The sequence below is a fragment of the Pristiophorus japonicus genome, chromosome 4 (genome assembly GCF_044704955.1).
Source record: "Pristiophorus japonicus isolate sPriJap1 chromosome 4, sPriJap1.hap1, whole genome shotgun sequence".
NCBI classification, from domain to species: Eukaryota; Metazoa; Chordata; class Chondrichthyes; family Pristiophoridae; genus Pristiophorus; species Pristiophorus japonicus.
This window is the reverse complement of record NC_091980.1, coordinates 126,587,988-126,605,469: the sequence shown is the minus strand read 5'-3', so window position 1 is coordinate 126,605,469 and position 17,482 is coordinate 126,587,988. Positions and strand designations below refer to the sequence as shown.

The 17,482-nt window shown below is 44.6% G+C and overlaps 1 protein-coding gene across 3 annotated transcripts in view; it reads left to right on the top strand.

Moving 5' to 3' along the window:
- LOC139263058 (dedicator of cytokinesis protein 2-like) overlaps positions 1-17,482 on the top strand; it is a 770,661-nt gene that overhangs the window by 152,581 nt on the left and 600,598 nt on the right. For all 3 annotated transcript variants that reach the window (XR_011593033.1, XM_070878576.1, XM_070878575.1), the window contains exons 16-18: positions 9,290-9,362; positions 9,957-10,060; positions 17,259-17,445. Coding sequence is in view for 2 of the 3 variants with exons in the window: in XM_070878576.1 (XP_070734677.1) it covers positions 9,290-9,362; positions 9,957-10,060; positions 17,259-17,445 (364 nt within the window). In the remaining variant the exon portion in view is untranslated. The remainder of the gene's footprint in view (positions 1-9,289; positions 9,363-9,956; positions 10,061-17,258; positions 17,446-17,482) is intronic.

The following is a 17,482-nucleotide window of genomic DNA, read 5'->3' as shown; positions in this document are numbered from 1 at the left end:
AAACATAGAAAATTGGTGCAGGAGAAGGCCATTCAGCCCTTCGAGCCTGCACCACCATTCAATATGATCATGGCTGATCATTCACCTCAGTACCCCATTCCTGCTATCTTTCCATACCCCTTGATCCCTTTAGCCGTAAGGGCCACATCTAACTCCCTTTTGAATATATCTACCAAGCTGGCCTCAACAAGTTTCTGTGGTAGAGAATTCCACAAGTTCACAATTCTCTGAGTGAAGAAATTTCTCCTCATCTCAGTCCTAAATGGCTTACCCCCTATTCTTAGACTGTGACTCCTGGTTCTGGACTTCCCCAACATCGGGAACATTATTCCTGCAACTAACCTGTCCAATCCCGTCAGAATTTTACATGTTTCTATGAGATCCCCTCTCCTTTTAAATTCCATTGAATATAAGCCCAGTCGATCCAGTCTTTCTTCATATGTCAGTCCTGCCATCCCGGGAATCAGTCTGGTGAACCTTTGCTGCACTCCCTCAATAGCAAGAATGTCTTTCCTCAGATTAGGAGACCAAAACTGAACACAATATTCAAGGTGTAGCCTCACCAAGGCCCTGTACAACTGCAGTAAGACCTCCCTGCTCCTATACTCAAATCCTCTCGCTATGAAGGCCAAAATGCCATTTGCCTTCTTCACCGCCTGCTGTACCTGCATACCAACTTTCAATTACTGATGTACCATGACACCCAGGTCTCGTTGCACCTCCCCTTTTCCTAATCTGTCATTATTCAGATAATATTCTGCCTTCCTGTTTTTGCCACCAAAGTGGATAACCTCACATTTATCTACATTATACTGCATCTGCCATGCATTTGCCCACTCACCTAACCTGTCCAAATCACCCTGCAGCCTCTTAGCATCCTCCTCACAGCTCACACTGCCACTCAGCTTAGTGTCATCTGCAAACTTGGAGATATTACATTCAATTCCTTTGTCTAAATCATTAATGAACCTTGCATTACCCCACTAGTCACTACCTGCCATTCTGAAAAGGACCCGTTTATCCCTACTCTTTGCTTCCTTTCTACCAACCAGTTCTCTATCCACGTCAATACATTACCCCCAATACCATGTGCTTTAATCTTGCACATTAATCTCTTGTGTGGGACCTTGTCAAAAGCCTTTTGAAAGTCCAAATGCACCACATCCACTGGTTCTCCCTTGTCCACTCTACTAGTTACATCCTCAAAAAAATTCTAGAAGATTTGTCAAGCATGATTTCCCTTTCATAAATCCATGATGACTTAACATAGAAACATAGAAAATAGGTGCAGGAGTAGGCCATTCGGCCCTTCTAGCCTGTACCGCCATTCAATGAGTTCATGGCTGAACATTCAACTTCAGTACCCCATTCCTGCTTTCTCGCCATACCCCTTGATCCCCCTAGCAGTAAGGACCTCATCTAACTCCTTTTTGAATATATTTAGTGAATTGGCCTCAACAACTTTCTGTGGTAGAGAATTCCACAGGTTCACCACTCTCTGGGTGAAGAAGTTCCTCCGCATCTCGGTCCTAAATGGCTTACCCCTTATCCTTAGACTGTGACCCCTGGTTCTGGACTTCCCCAACATTGGGAACATTCTTCCTGCATCTAACCTGTCTAACCCCGTCAGAATTTTATATGTTTCTATGAGGTCCCCTCTCATTCTTCTGAACTCCAGTGAATACAAGCCCAGTTGATCCAGTCTTTCTTGATAGGTCAGTCCCGCCATCCCGGGAATCAGTCTGGTGAACCTTCGCTGCACTCCTTCAATAGCAAGAATGTCCTTCCTCAGGTTAGGAGACCAAAACTGTACACAATACTCCAGGTGTGGCCTCACCAATGCCCTGTACAACTGTAGCAACACCTCCCTGCCCCTGTACTCAAATCCCCTTGCTATGAAGGCCAACATGCCATTTGCTTTCTTAACCGCCTGCTGCACCTGCATGCCAACCTTCAATGACTGATGTACCATGACACCCAGGTCTCTTTGCACCTCCCCTTTTCCTAATCTGTCACCATTCAGATAATAGTCTGTCTCTCTGTTTTTACCACCAAAGTGGATAACCTCACATTTATCCACATTATACTTCATCTGCCATGCATTTGCCCACTCACCTAACCTATCCAAGTCGCTCTGCAGCCTCACAGCACTTGGACCGATCCTGTCACTGATTTCCAAATGCACTGCTATTACATCTTTAATAATTAATTCCAACATTTTCCCCACTATCGAATTGGGCTATAATTCCTTGTTTTCTCTCTCCCTCTTTTTTTATAACTCTTCAAAGGCTCCAAAAAGTTTTTGCGCAATGAACAAAAATAATGAAAGATCTGAATGTTCTGTTATTGTTGGGTAGGGCATTGTTGTTGCTGTTGTTAACTGCCCATGGGGGAAAAAAGCAATCTCAAAGGATTTTGTTGCCCACCCAATACAAATAAAAATTAGAGGGAACATTGATCATCAACTACTTATAGGTTAGTTGCTGATTGATTTCTCTTGGCTGTTGGCATGATTGTGCAAGTGTTTGATGATTTCAATAGTTGTTTCACAGCAATAGTCTACAGGGAGTGGTGTGGCAGGTACGGAAGGACTTTTTGCTGACTTCAAGACTTCTGCTTAAATTACATGCTGCCAGACATGGGCGCACGAGTAGGAATTCCCCTTGGAATACAGCATGACTTGGAGAATAATCAGAGGCTACGCAGAGCAGGACAAGCTGCTGGAAGAGGGAAGAGTAGGGCTCTCAACAGGAGGCCATATCAGCCCAGGGTTTTCAGGCAGCAATTCTCCTACCTGACCCTCAATGAGGAACAATGTGCGAGATGTCTACACTTCAGTAAGAATGTCCTCACCGAAATCTGCTAACTGCCACAACCAAAACTGTAACTTCAGAGCAGGGCAAAGACTGTATTGTCAGTGGCTGTGAAACTGAGCGTGGCAATAAACATTTAGGCTCCTTCCAGCCTGGAACTGGAGATATTTACAATGTCTCGCAGTTTGCCATCCATTATTGCGTAAGGGAGGTCACTGCGGCTTTCCATTTAAAGAGAGCTAACTATATTTCATTCTCTTGTCAGCGAACAACAGGCGGAGCACGCACGTGGCTTTGCTTGCATTGCAGGTTTTCCAAACTGCAGGGTGCCATTGACTGCACACAGATCCCTTTGTGGGTACCACATTTCACCTCTGCCATATACCAAAACCGAAAGGAATTCCACTCCTGCAATGGTCCAGCTGGTGTGCGACCATAGGCAGCAAATCATGCAGCTCAATGCCCGATATCCTGGCAGCAATCATGATGCCTTCATTCCGTGTCAGTCCACTTTGCCACTTGCATTTTAGCCACCACAGCAAATCAAAGGATGGCTACGGAGTGAAAGGGGCTATCCACTGATGGCATGACTGATGAATCCGGTGAGCAACCCACGCACATATGCGTAGAATGCATACAACGAAAGCCGTGCTGCCACACAAAATATCATTGAGCAGACCACTGGCACGCTGAACTAACACATCCACTGCCTGGACCACTCTGGAAGAGCCCTGCAGTACTCGGCAGAGCGGGTAGCAAGATTCGTGGTGGTCTGCTGCATACTGCACAACCTTGCCATCATGAGGGCACAGGCCCTTGCCACCCATGATGAACAGCTGACGAGGAGTAGGAGGTAGGGGGAGGAGGAACATGAAGGGAGGAGGCAACCTAGACCAGCCCCTTTTTGGCCAGGCTGTCCGTAAATAACACATCCAATTGTGATACTAGTAACTACACCGTCCAATTCTAGATTCAGCAACAGTCCCACACCTGACCTTCCCTCTATTACTGACCAGCACAAAGCAAAAATAAAGGATACCGGAAAATAAACATTACAAACCAAATTTATGAATCAAATCATGTCATACTGCATACAAAAGTCAACTAATCACCCTAGTGCCTGTCTTCAGTGTGCCTTTGCCTGTCCTACATAGTGACTGCAGCATGACTGGTGGAAAATTGCTGATTGTCAGTGGAAGAGATTGCAGATGGCCTTGGACAATGACCTTGAGCAGCTCTGGGTCTAGAAGGCCCGACTGTGGACTGCACCATCTCAACATGGGTGGCAGCAGTCTGTGCTGGCTGACTGACGGGCAACAACAAGGCCACTGGTGGAGTACTCTTCATTCAAATGCCTCGGCACGTTGCAGTTCTTGGGAATTTGAAAGGGGAAGGATGAGGCTGTGGTGAGGCTGGGTGCAGGGATGGGTGGACAGTAAGGGGTGCATGCTTACACAATCTGCAGATTGTAAATCAGAAGAGATTGTGGGATGAGAGGGAAGTGGGATGTGAGAAGGAGGAGTCGCTATGAGGATACCGTCATCTTCGATGTTTTCAGCCCCACCGCTGGCCACGGCCTCAGCAATGGCCTTTCCAATCATGGCCAGCACCATCTCCTCCATGGGGGTTAGGACATGCAGGCACGCCTGCCTCCCGCCGATTAGCTCTTGCTGCCTCCGGTTGTGCGCCACCTTGTTGTGCAAGAGAGAGGGAAGTGTCTCAGTTAGTGTCGTGCAATCTATTTGGGTGAATTGGCTGTCAGGGTTGAATATCTGTCAGTGTGTTTGAGCTGTGCGTGTGAGTCTTGCAGCAGTGTTAAGTGTGTGAGGGTGAGGTGAAGCGTATGAATGTTCGGTATGAGTCCTGATTGGTAGAGATTGTTGGTGAGTGATGGGGTTGTGGTGCATTGAGGAGTGTGTGATGCTCATGGTGCAGATGGTGGGATATGGCATTTGAAGATACATTCACTGACCTTGACGACATGTGTGAAGTCATTGAACTTCTTATGGCACTGCATCCAGGTCCTTGGGGCTTGACTCCTGGCATTGACCTCCACTGCCTTATGAGCATGTGTCTGGAGGGCCTCCTGCAGGGACAGGACAGCTCCTCTACTTTCCATCTCCTCCACCAAGGCCTCCAGTGCAGCGTCCAAAAACCTTGGCATCCACTCTCTTGCTTGTTGTGCCATTCCTCACTGTTTCCCATGTCAGATTCACTTCCTGCATGACTTCCAGCCACAACACATCTCCCCTTTAAGAGGGGCAGGCTAGCTTTAAGCAGTGCAGGCTAGCTTTAACTGGTGCTAGCAAGTTACGATATTGTCTCCCTGCCGATGCGTCCAGTCAATGAACAGCGCAGTCAGCGCTGGCTGGATGCAAAAATCATTTTAATGAGCAGGCAGCACGAAATTGACGTGTTGCCTGTATTGCAATTAACGGGCCTGTTTTCTGGGGCTATCCAATTTAGCCCCCTTCTAAGTTCTAAGTAGTCCCCTTCTCAACTTAATGCTGACTGCAGTTTGGTAAGAGCAAAATTACCATTGTATTCTGCATATTGGGGGAGGGGGTGGAATAAATCAATAATTCATCATAAAAATTGTAAAGAAAGCAAATGCGTGTCCAGTGTTTTATTTTATTTTCGGTACTGGTCTGTGATGGGCCCCAGATCCCACAGGTAGAGACCAAGTGTTGGAGCCAGTCTAAAACTGCAAGGGCTGATGGGTTTGATGGGACTTACACACAGGCTTTAGTTCACAATAATTGAAATTGGCAGCCAAATTAAAATCGACACTAAATTTATAGAGGATGCTAATGTTTGTTTCCGCTGCATCAGGTTCAGACCTATCAATGTGAAGCTGGTTACTCAGGCTCCTAGTGATTAATGATTAAATCATTAAACAACAATGACATTTCAATAGAAAATGCTGAAAATATTCAGCAGAGCAAAACAGAGTTTTAGGGGCCAATTTTCCACATGGCCGATTTTTGGCGCAGTTGTAGAGATATATCCGACTTTTTTAGTGTCCGACTGCGCCCCCCAAAAAAGTTGCAATAAACTTCCATTTTGGAACGGTGCAGATTGTCCTTCAGCTCTGTGGGTGGAGCTTAAGGTCGGTGCCGAAAAGCTGAGGTTGCCAGGGTATTGAGGGACACACTGAAGGGCTGAGGCTGCAAAGTGAAACCCATCTCTTAAGTTCAATAGACGCTCTAGTTTGACCTCTGCTTCTGAAGTCCAAATTCCAGGGCAAGTCTGTCCGTTACAGCAAAAGTTGTTTTTTATTATTCAAATTGTGGAAGAGTTGAAGAAACTTAAAGGTTCTGAATGCTTCATTGTTTAAATGATCATTTATCATTTTACATTGTTGAGCACAGATGGTGGTTAATCTCATTGCAATTATAGTTGAGCCAACGGCCTGCAAAACAAGAATTCTGTACAGGTTTAGCTTGCTCTGGTCTAAGCCAGATTGGAAAAGTTATACAGCATACACTTGACTGTATTTCATATAAATTCAAAGATACTCTAGTCCCCCAGTGTGCTGTATAACCAACAGTAATATACTGAGCATATTGTAATGCTATTAAGAAACATTGCAGTTCTCAAAAGAGATAAGAGGAAGGAAGTGGAGTCTTGGAGGTGTTAAATGAATATTGGCACTGCTATCCTGGGCCGAAAGGCCCCCGATGCTGGTGTTGCTGCTATCCCAGTCCAAATGCCCCCGCCCCCAGTGCCACTGCTATCCCGGGCCGAATGCCCCCCCCCACCCCCTCCCCCGGTGTTGATGCTGCTGCTATCCCGGGCTGAATGGCCCTCTGCCCCCGGTGCCACTGATATCCTGGGCCGAAAGACCTTCCGCCCCCGGTGCCATGTCTTCTTCCCTCCCTCCAATACCTCAGATCCGCTAAAACAATGTCGTCTTTTCTGCGCCAATTTTATCTTCTCTGCATTGATTTTCTTAAATGCAGATAAGGTTTTTCAGAATGTTGCACTGCACCATTTTTGAAAAAAATCCTAGTTGGCCAAACTCGCTTAAATGGCCTGAAATGGCGCAGCCGGCACACCAGTGACATCAAAAAATCGGGAACTGAAAACATCAGCCATAAGTAATTTACGATGGTGCCGAAACCTTGGAAAAACTTGCAGATTTTAGTCTCCAAAAAAACGGTGCAGAATGATGGCGAAAATAGAGCCCAAAATTTCGGGTCAATGACATTTCATCAGAATTGGAAGGATTAATTTGCCACTTAAATTCTCCATCCCGATTGCACTCTGACCCCTCTGGATTTAACCATGCTATACCCACTTACGGATTGCTTGATGATGGCACAGGGTGCCCAAAATGAAAAAAATGTAATTCCCAGCACTAACCCCTCTATGCAAAACAAGATTCACATAGTTTCAGGACTCGGCCATTTAGATCATGGCTGAAATGTACCTCAACTCCATTTACCTGCCTTGGCTCCATATCCCTTAATTATTTTACCTAACAAAAAATCTATCAATCTCAGTTTTGCAATTTTCAACTGATTCCCAATCTCAACAGCTTTTTAGAGAGTTCCAGATTTTACACTAACGTTTTATGTGAAGAAATGCTTTCTGACATTACTGTTCTAGACTCTCCCATCAGAGGAAATTGTTTCTTTCTATCTACCATATCAAATCTTTTAATCATCTTAAATACCTCAATTAGATCACCCCTTAATCTTCTACATTTGAGGGAATGCAAGCCTAGTCCATGCAGTGCCTTCATAATGTAACCCTTTTAGCCTGGTATCATTCTGCTGAATTGGCGCTGCATCCTCTCCAAGGCCAATTATCCTACCTGAGGTATGGTGCTCAGAGCTGAATGCAATACTTTAAATGGGGTCTAACCAGAGCTCAGTACAGCAGTAATGTAACTTCCACCCCTTTGTATTCCAGCCCTCTTGAGATAAAGGCCAACATCCCACTAGCTTGAAAATTATTTTGGACTTTTCAAAACTCTGCCAACATCAAGCATTCCACTAATCCACCAACTATTTGTGGTTTCTGTACTTGAACTCTAAATCATAATCCATAGAAAGTACTCAGATCTCTTTCTTCGGTTCAAAGTGGATGACATCACACTTTCCCACATTGAATTATGTCTGCCACAGTTTTGCTCACTTACTTAATCAGACACATAATATTTGACTTCAGAAATGAAGATGTTCGCTGATGATTGCACAGTGTTCAGTTCCATTTACAACTCCTCAGATAATGAAGCAGTCCTTTCCCACATGTAACAAGACCTGGATGACATTCAGGCTTGGGCTGATTCATGGCAAGTAACATTCGCACCATACAAGTGCCAGGTAATGACTATCTCCAGCAAGAGAGCATCTAACCACCACCCCTTGACATTCAACGGCATTACCATCATCGAATCCCTCAATATCACCATTGACCAGAAACTTAACTGGACCAGCTACATAAATACTGTGGCTAGAAGAGCAGATCAGAGACAGAGTATTTTGTAGCGACTGCTTCACCTCCTGACTGCCCAAAGCCTTTCCACTATTTATAAGTCACAAGTCAGGAGTGTGATGGAGTACTCTCCACTTGTCTGAATGAGTGCAGCTCCAATAACACTCAGGAAGCTCAACGCCATCCAGAATAAAGCAGCTCACTTGATTGACACCCCATCCACCACCTTAAACATTCACTCCCTCCACCACCGGCGCACCGTGTACCATCCACAAATGCACTGCAGCAACTCGCTAAGGCTTCTTTGACAGCACCTCCCAGACCTGCGATCTGTATATCTAGAAGGACAAGGGCAGCAGATGCATGGGAACACCACCACCTCCACGTTCCCCTCCAAGTCACACACTATCCTGACTTGGAAATATATCGTCGTTCCTTTGGCGTCGCTGGGTCAAAATCCTCGAACTCCATCCATTTTCACCACGCGGGCTGCAGCGGCTCAAGAAGGCAACTCACCACCATCTTCTCAAGGAAAATTAGGGACATGCAGTAAATGCTGGCCTTGTCAGTGATGTCAACATGCCAGAAATGAATTTTAAAAAATGCACAATGCATTACTTTTGAAGCATATATGACTAGTGTTATGTAGGCAAAAAGTCAAACTCAAAACATAATTTTGTAGCTGCATCCTGCTCTGCCATTGTAATTTCACCAGATATGTGGCAGAAACCCTGTTTACACAAGTAATTGATTGTATGCTGCATTTTCGGCAGCAGTGTGGGAGCAGATCCGAGGAAATTCCTGCTTTATCCACAAGCGTTTCATTACAATTCTTAACTCATAATAGATTCTTAAACTCATAAGAGATATCCCTACAACACAGGCTTGAACCAGCAAGTACTGAGAACATTAATTAAAAGGGAGTCATTTGGAAAATGTAACAATATGACTTCAACATTGCGCCTTAATTATCATGATAAATTTATTATGTATAAATTGCTGACTGATTTACTCACATACCTGTCTGTTACTAGGTGGCCATTCCAATGGAAGAAATGCAAAGAATACACCTGAGGTTTATGTTTAGACACAGATCATCGCAAGAGTGTAAGTACAACAAATTGCATTTACATTTATTTATATAGTGTTATCATCTAGAAATCCCAAGGCACTTCAAAGAGGCATAATCGGACAAAAAAGTAGAGATATTCACCCCTTCGCTCTTCACCTCATCTTTCCCTACACTCCTCATGCACTCTTTTCCCTCACGTCCTCTTTCCCTCACCCTTCACACACACTTTCCCTCTCTCACGCAATTTTCCCCTCATGCAATCTTCCCCTCACACAATCTTCCCCTCACGCAATCTTCCCCTCACACAATCTTCTCCTCTCACACTCTTCCCCTCACACACTCTTCCCTCACGCATTCTTCCCCTCATGCACTCTTTCCAGTCATCCCTCACGCAGTCTTTCCTCTCACCCTCACGCATGCTTTTCCCTCATCCCTCACGCACTGTTCCCTCTCACCCCTCATGTACTTTTTCTTCATGCTCAATTTTCCCTCACCCCTCACACACTCCTTGCCCTCGCCCCTCATGCACTCTTAGCCCTTTCCCCATACCCATTTGTCCCCCTCACGTCCTACACAATCTTCCATTGGCCCCCAGATTTAATTGGCTTTATTTTCTTTGTAACTTGCAGCAAAAGACAAGAGTGAAAAGAATTTTGCAATGGCCTTCGTAAGACTGATGAAAGATGATGGCACAACACTGCAAGATGGAGCTCATGAACTGCTAGTGTACAAGGTTTGTGGTCTTGTTTTCATAATGGTTGATAACAGATTGAGCTCCTGATAGTAGCTTATTGTCTATTAGTTGCATATAGTAGATTTTGGATTACGTCGTACATGACTTAACTATATAATTGTTAAGTTTTATTGTTTTGGTGAACATTTGTGCTCAACAATGTGAAGGATATTGGTAATGGAGCACTATTCTTTCCTAGCACCCAGTGCCAGCATCAAGCACTCCCAGGTTAGGCCTAGCATAAGTCGATACAGAGTAAAGCTCCCTCTACTCTGTCCCAAAAGTATACCGCAGCCTCAACCTTGGTAGAATGCAACATTTTTCCATTCCCCACAACAGCCATCTGTGGTCTTTCTAAACAAGCCCACCAATTTTAGTACCAAATTAGGAGCAGATTTGTGTTGTGTGCATATACCCACGAGGAACAGGATTGAGACCTTACTTTTTATTAGTTCTCAGGTGGTGGTTGATGCTGGAAAGGCCACATTTACTGCCCATCCCCAGTTGCCCTGAGAAGAGATGGTACACCTTCTACTTGCACTGCTGCAGGACTTGCAGTGATGATGCTGCCACAATGGTGTTAAGTAGGGGATTCCAAATATTGACCCAGCAATGATGAAGGAATGGTGATACATGTCCAAGTAAAACCCAACACAGCATCCAAAAGCATCTTAAATGACAGTTTTTACCTTCAGTCTCAACCGTGATGTGTCAGTCATGCCTTTTTACAAAGGAATTTTCCCAAACATCAGTCCGATATTCAACACTTTGGGTCTAAATTCCTTTCATCTTAATTCACTTTTAATTTTGCTCTCAGAATGTGGGCATCAATAGTAATATTATTGTCCATCTCTCAATGAATAAGCACCCCATCACACTTCCATTCGCTGAGCAGAAGTTGAGGCCAGTTGTTATATGGCCATTAATAGAATAATAGGATAATGATGTATGTAGAAAAAAAGAAAAGGAGCTGATGGGATTTTTTTTATTGGTTCTTGTGACGGCAGTACTGGCATGGCAGAATTTATTGCCCATGCCTAGATGTCCCCACAACCCTCCAACATATCTGCGCACCTCTAATTCTGGCCTATTGAGCATCCCCGATTTCAATTGCTCCTCTATTGGTGGCCATGCCATCAGCTGCCTAGGCTCTAAGCTCTGCAATTCCCTCCCTAAACAGGGTTGGGGGTAATATATTAGCATGGATTGAGGATTGACTAATTAACAGAAAACAGAGAGTTGAGGTCAATGGATATTTTTCCGATTGGCAAACAGTAGCTAGTGGGGTGCCACAGGGATCGGTGCTGGGGCCTCAACTATTTACAATCTATCGTACTGACTTGGATGAAGAGACCAAGTGTAATGTAACCAAGTTTGCTGATGATACAAAGATGGGTGGGAAAGCAAATTGTGAGGAGGACACAAAAAATCTGCAAAGGGATATAGACAAGCTAAGTGAGTGGGCAAAAATTTAGCAGACGGAGTATAATGTAGGAAAAGGTGAGGTTATCCACTTTGCCAGAAAATGGAGAAAAATTGCAAAGTGCTTCAATACAGAGGAACCTGGGGGGTCCTTGTGCATGAATCACAAAAAAGTTAGTATGAGGTACAGCAATTAATCAGGAAGGCAAATAGAATGGTGGCCTTTATTGCAAGGGGGATAGAGTATAAAAGCAGAGAAGTCCTCTACAACTGTACAGGGTATTATTGAGCCACACCTGGAGTACTGCATGCAGTTTTGGTCTCCGAATTTAAGAAAGGATATACTTGCATTGGAGGCTGTTCACTAGGATGATTCGGGAGAGGAGGGGATTCATTATGAAGATAGGTTGAGTAGGTTGGGTCCATACTCATTGGAGTTCAGAAGAATGAGAGGTGATCTTATCGAAACATAAAGATAATGAGGTGGCTCGACAAGGTGGATGCAAAGAGGATAGTTCTACTCATACAGGAAAGTAAAACTAGGGGGCATAGTCTCAGAATAAGGGGCCGCCCATTTAAAACTGAGATGAGGAATTTCTTCTCTGAGGGTTGTAAATCTGTGGAATTCTCTGCCCCAGAGAGCTGTGGAGGCTGAGTCATTGAATATATTTAAGGCAGAGATAGACAGATTTTTGAGCGCTAAGGGAATAAAGGTTTATGGGGAGCGGGCAGGGAAGTGGAACTGAGTCCATGATCAGATTAGCCATGATCTTATTAAATGGTGGAGCAGGCTTGGGGGGTCAAATGGCCTACTCCTGCTCCTATTTTTTGTGTTCTTGTGTAAATCTCTCTTTCTTCTTTTAATACACTCTTTAAAACTTAGCTCTTTGACCAAGCTTTTGGTCATCTGCCCTAATATCTCCTTCCGTGGTTAGGTGTCCAATTTTGTTTGATAATGCCTCTGTGAAGCATCTAGGGATGTTTTACTACATTAAAGGTGCTATATAAATATAAGTTGTTGCTTTTGTTGTTGAGGGCATTAAGAGTCAACCATGTATTGTGGAACTAGGGTCATGGGCAGGCTAGGCTTCGTTGGAGTGACAGGGTTCCTTTTTTGAACCAATTTGGTTTTCATGACAATCCAATAGCTTACATATTTTTTTTTGCTATATTAGCCCATTACTTACCAATTTTTGTTTAAATAACAATTTCTTAACGCCATGGTGGGATTTGAGCTCAAGACCTCTGAGTTGCGAATCCAATAGCATAATCACGAAGCTACTTTTAATGTTTATAATAAAGTTCCTTCAGTCACCTTCCTTGGAACGCAACCCATTAGCCACAGACAATTCCACTGATATTTTCCCCCTTTTGTCACGTGTTCACTTTGATTTTCATTCAGAATCTGGGGAAATTCCTCTAAAGCTTGTAGCTCAATATAAAGATGTTTTACACTACAGTTTCAAAAAGTGACTGCGATGTTAGCAGGCCAAAATGTAATCTGTTCAATAGAATATTCCCCTGTTTGTTACTTTAGTGGAGGTATTAACTTATTTAAAATAAATGGGTTGGAATGAGAGAGTGTGGGATGGGGGGCGGGGTGGGTGGGGGGGATGCAGGGAGGTGTGTCTTATGACCATGTGAAGAGCTTGTCTGCCAATCCCTCCAACAGCTGTATGTTGTTCAATTTACAAAAAGAGGACTGGTGTCCGTTGAAATCTGGAGTGTTCTCAGCTCAAAAATGTCGGTCTATGATTCTGCCATCAGAATAATTTTTTATATTTAAAAAATCTCTAAGACCAATTCACTACTCGCGGATATGCGACTCGACAGTTTCAATTGTTCCCTATCTGGGCAGGAGTGGTTGACTGGCATTGCAGGAACACAAATCTCGCCATTAAAAAGGTACTTATGTTGTTAAGTAATCCAGAGGCCTGTGATGTGAGATCCAGAGATGTGAGTTCAAATCCCGACCAGGCAGCTGTGGGAATTTAAATTCAGTTAATTAAATAAATCCATGAAGCACTGGGTTGTAGTAAAAACCCTTCTGGATTACTAATGTCCTTTAGGGAAGGAAATCAGCCATCCTTACCCAGTCTGGCCCATCATCAGCATCATAGGCGGTCCCTCGAAGCGAGGATGACTTGCTTCCACCCCAAAAAGGAATGAGTTCACAGGTGTTTCAATGAAGGACCTAATATTCCAGGTCCCGAACTACATCTTGAAGGGTGGAAAATGCCTGTTGATATGTCCTTACTATATAGTATCAATGCACACGAGGCGCATACTTGAGAGAAAGTCACTTTGTGGCCAGTTACCTTTATTACCAAGAACTCAAGAGACAGACAGTGGGCGGAGCTTCCCCTTTTATACCGGAAAAGTCCAGATTAGGAGTGTCTCCCACAAGTTCGCCCCCTGTGGTCAGTGTTCTCAAGGTGCACAACTTAGGTCAGCTTATACATGGGTTACAATGACAGTTGAATACATGACACCTGTGCTTGGATTTTTTTAACGTGTGGTGACCGTTGCACACCAGCCACCACACGGGCTTGACAGAGCTAGGTCTTGGTCCAGTGGCAAGGATTATGCAAGACAACTGGAGAGCAGCTCTGCTGCATGGACCGAGCGCGCACACATAAAGCAGTGTGGGCTGGCCTGTGCTGCCCCTGGGCCCTCACCTCTTCTGGGCCCCAGACACAGGCCTCTCCCGTGCCCGGTCATGTCCATCTATAAACACGTGCCGCTCCTTCACCCCTCCTGCTGTGCCTGCCCGCACTGCAATCAGCGACCTGACTTCGCAGCCATTGTCCTCCTGCAGCAGCACGCGTTGCTCCCTGCAGTGGTATGCCGCCGCACGCTGCTCCCTGCAATGGCCCCGGCCTGCTGATGGTCTTGCAGGCTGGGACCACGCCGATTTCCGGGCCTGGCTGCCGCACACTGCTCCCAGTAATGGCCCCGGCCTGCTAATGGTCTTGCAGGCTGGGACTGCACCAATTTCTGGGCCAGGCCACCGCATGCTGCTCCCTCTGATGATCCCGGCCTGCTGATGGTCTTGCAAGCCAAGACCGCGTCGATTTCCGGGCCGGTCCGCCGCACGCTGCTCCCTGTAATGGCACCGGCCTGTTGATGGTTTTGCAGGCTGGGACCGTGCTGATTTCCGGCCTACATATGACACCAGAACCACAGCAATATGGTAGACTCTTAACTGTCCGCGGGCCGAGCAAGCCACTCATCAATTGTACCAAACGGCTACAAAGAAGATGCACTGCAGCGGTTCAAGGCAGTGGCTCACTGCAATCTCCTCAAGTACAATTAGGGATGGGCAATAAATGCTGGCCTTGCCAGTGACGCCCACGTTCCATGAACGTATTTAAGAAAAAGTACCAGACCTAACTTTATGCAGCGAGTTTAATTGGCAATTAGTCCACACATGCAGCAATTTCTTGACACTCACAGGGAGGTTGAGGACGAGCTGTCATTTTCACAAGGCTAATGGCAAAGAGGCACAAATAGTCCAGCAATTATGGCAATTCACAATTCACAGAGTCTGTCTTCCTCGCCACAAGTTGTTGGATGATTTACACACTAATCATGCACATTAAACTCACTGTTATTTTGCCAGCAAATTCTGGCTCAGTGCCTTGTGAAAGAACTTGACAGAAAGTTTTTTTCTTTCAATTAAGTGATTGTAAAAAAATTGTGGGAAATCCAATTGTGGGACTCAGCTAGGCAAAAAGATATCTCATCGTACCGTATCCTGTCTCGTTAACAGGCTGTGTCATGGTTTCACTGAACACAAATCTCACTAACTAGCTCCTTTCCCATCTCCATCACTCTCTGCTACACTGACAGGCAGAAGTACATTGTGCTTCTTCTTCTGACAACTGCAACTGGAAGGTCGGATGTTCTCCTTCATCATTCACTCGTACACTGACCTTCCACAACCATCAGACTGTCGAACATTTTCTTATCACTTGTGCTTCTACAGTGGGAGTTTCAAAGGCTGCTCACAACTCTTGTCACTGTAACACAACCTTTGACTCCCGTCTTGCAAAATTCCAAACCTGTCCATTGGTTTTGACACTGCCCCTGACACTTAGGATTTAAGGAGTACTTGATCCTACTCACTCACAAGTAGGATCACAAAGGCTCAAGTGGAGCTGGTTCTGCACTACAAATAGGGCATCAGGTTCAGCTTGAGAGACCCTGCCAGATAACACTTGGAGCCCCTGTAACTGCACTGGCAAAGCCTTGGGCATAAACTAAAGTGTCATCCGAATACAATGATGTTCTTTCAGTACATGCTGCAGAAGATTTTCAAATATTGTTCATGGGTTTACTAGTTTGACTGACAATACAGTTCACTAATAAATAGTGTGTTCGGTAGGTAAAGTGAATCTTGAATGCACTCCCGCTGCAGTGTTGAAAACTCTCAGGAGCCATGTGGTTAATCATTCGTTGGAAATAGATTTAAGTCTTTCCAATGACTCTGTTTGATAAGACGGTTGACATGGCCGATTGCTTTTTATGGGTTCAATGACTGCATGGACTAGAGCTGCAGAATATTCTTCTCCTCATCAACTGTGTTATAGTTTCCCCTTTTCACTGGTAAAAGGGAGATTTTGTCTGTTGTATTTACAGTAATTCAGCCAGCATCCTCCAAGTTATAAGGCAATGATGAGCCTATATAAAACCTTAGTAAGACCTCAGTTAGAGTTATGTGTGTATTATTGGGCGCCACATTATAAGAAGGATAGTGAGGCTTTAGAGAATGTACAACATAGATTCACTCGGATGCTGCCTGGTAAAAGGAAATACAAAGACTTGAAAAATTGGATCTTTTTTCATCAGAACAATTCAGATTACTGGGCGATGTGATAGAAATGTTTAAAATTATGAAAGGGTAGATAGAAGCAAACTGTTTCCAGTAGTTGTAGGCTCCGGAACGAGATGCCATAAATACAAGATCAAATGTATGAGATTTAGAACAGAGGGCAGGAGAACCTTCTTCGCACAGAGGGTTGGGAGGCTGTGGGATTTACTTCCAGGGTCAGGGGTTGAGGCAGAAACTCTGTCAACATTCAAGATTAGATTGGACAGGTGGATGAAGGAAAAGTGATTGAAGGGATATGGGAACAGGGTGGGTCAATGTGTTTGGAACAATTTGCCTGCATGGAGGGTAAATGCCAAATGTTTTGTTTTTTTGTATTTCTGTGTATTCCTATGTACACCTTATTGCATCCAAAATGGCCATATATCTCCATGTGATTATAAAGTGCTGTCATATCCTCAGGTGGCCATTTGAGCATGCTAATTCAGTTGGAGTGGCTCTGATTATATTTAGCACCATGGACTCAATTTATATGCAACATGTGTTGAACTGATTTTTGACCATGATTGAGGAAACCATCTTGGGATTTGAGGGCCTATTTTAATTGGTAGCCAGTCTGTATTTTTTTGAAAGGTTTGATCATTCTATTAACTTCCTCTTCCTTCTCTAGTAAATGTGGCAATTTAAGTTGGTGTATGGTTCCACAGTCCCGGAAGCCCTCTGACTGATTGGTCCCCTTCCTAGCCCAGGAGTGCTGAGATCAGCTATAGTGCCCCCTACCAGTACCCCTAGGGATGATCAGTTTTATTCAGCACAGAGCAAGGGTCAAATCTGGAAACTTCTATAATGGTCTATACTGGCTCAAGTGGTGCATTCACTAACTCAGCCCACCTGCTTTAAAAGAAATGTATCTTATTTATTTCTCTTTTTGTTGCCGGCTTGCAGGGCGACAGCAAGAAGATGGAAGATGGCAATATATACTCGAGGCTGCAGTCCACCCGCCAGCCCTCCGATTACAAAGGCTCGACACTCATCCGCAGCAACACTACTTTAGGCGGAGGCCTTTCGAATAGTTACAGAGACACCTTCGTCATCGCAACCCTTGTGTGCTCCACAAAGCTCACGCAGAACGGTATGCACATATCAGAGATTCTTCTCAATTTAAATGG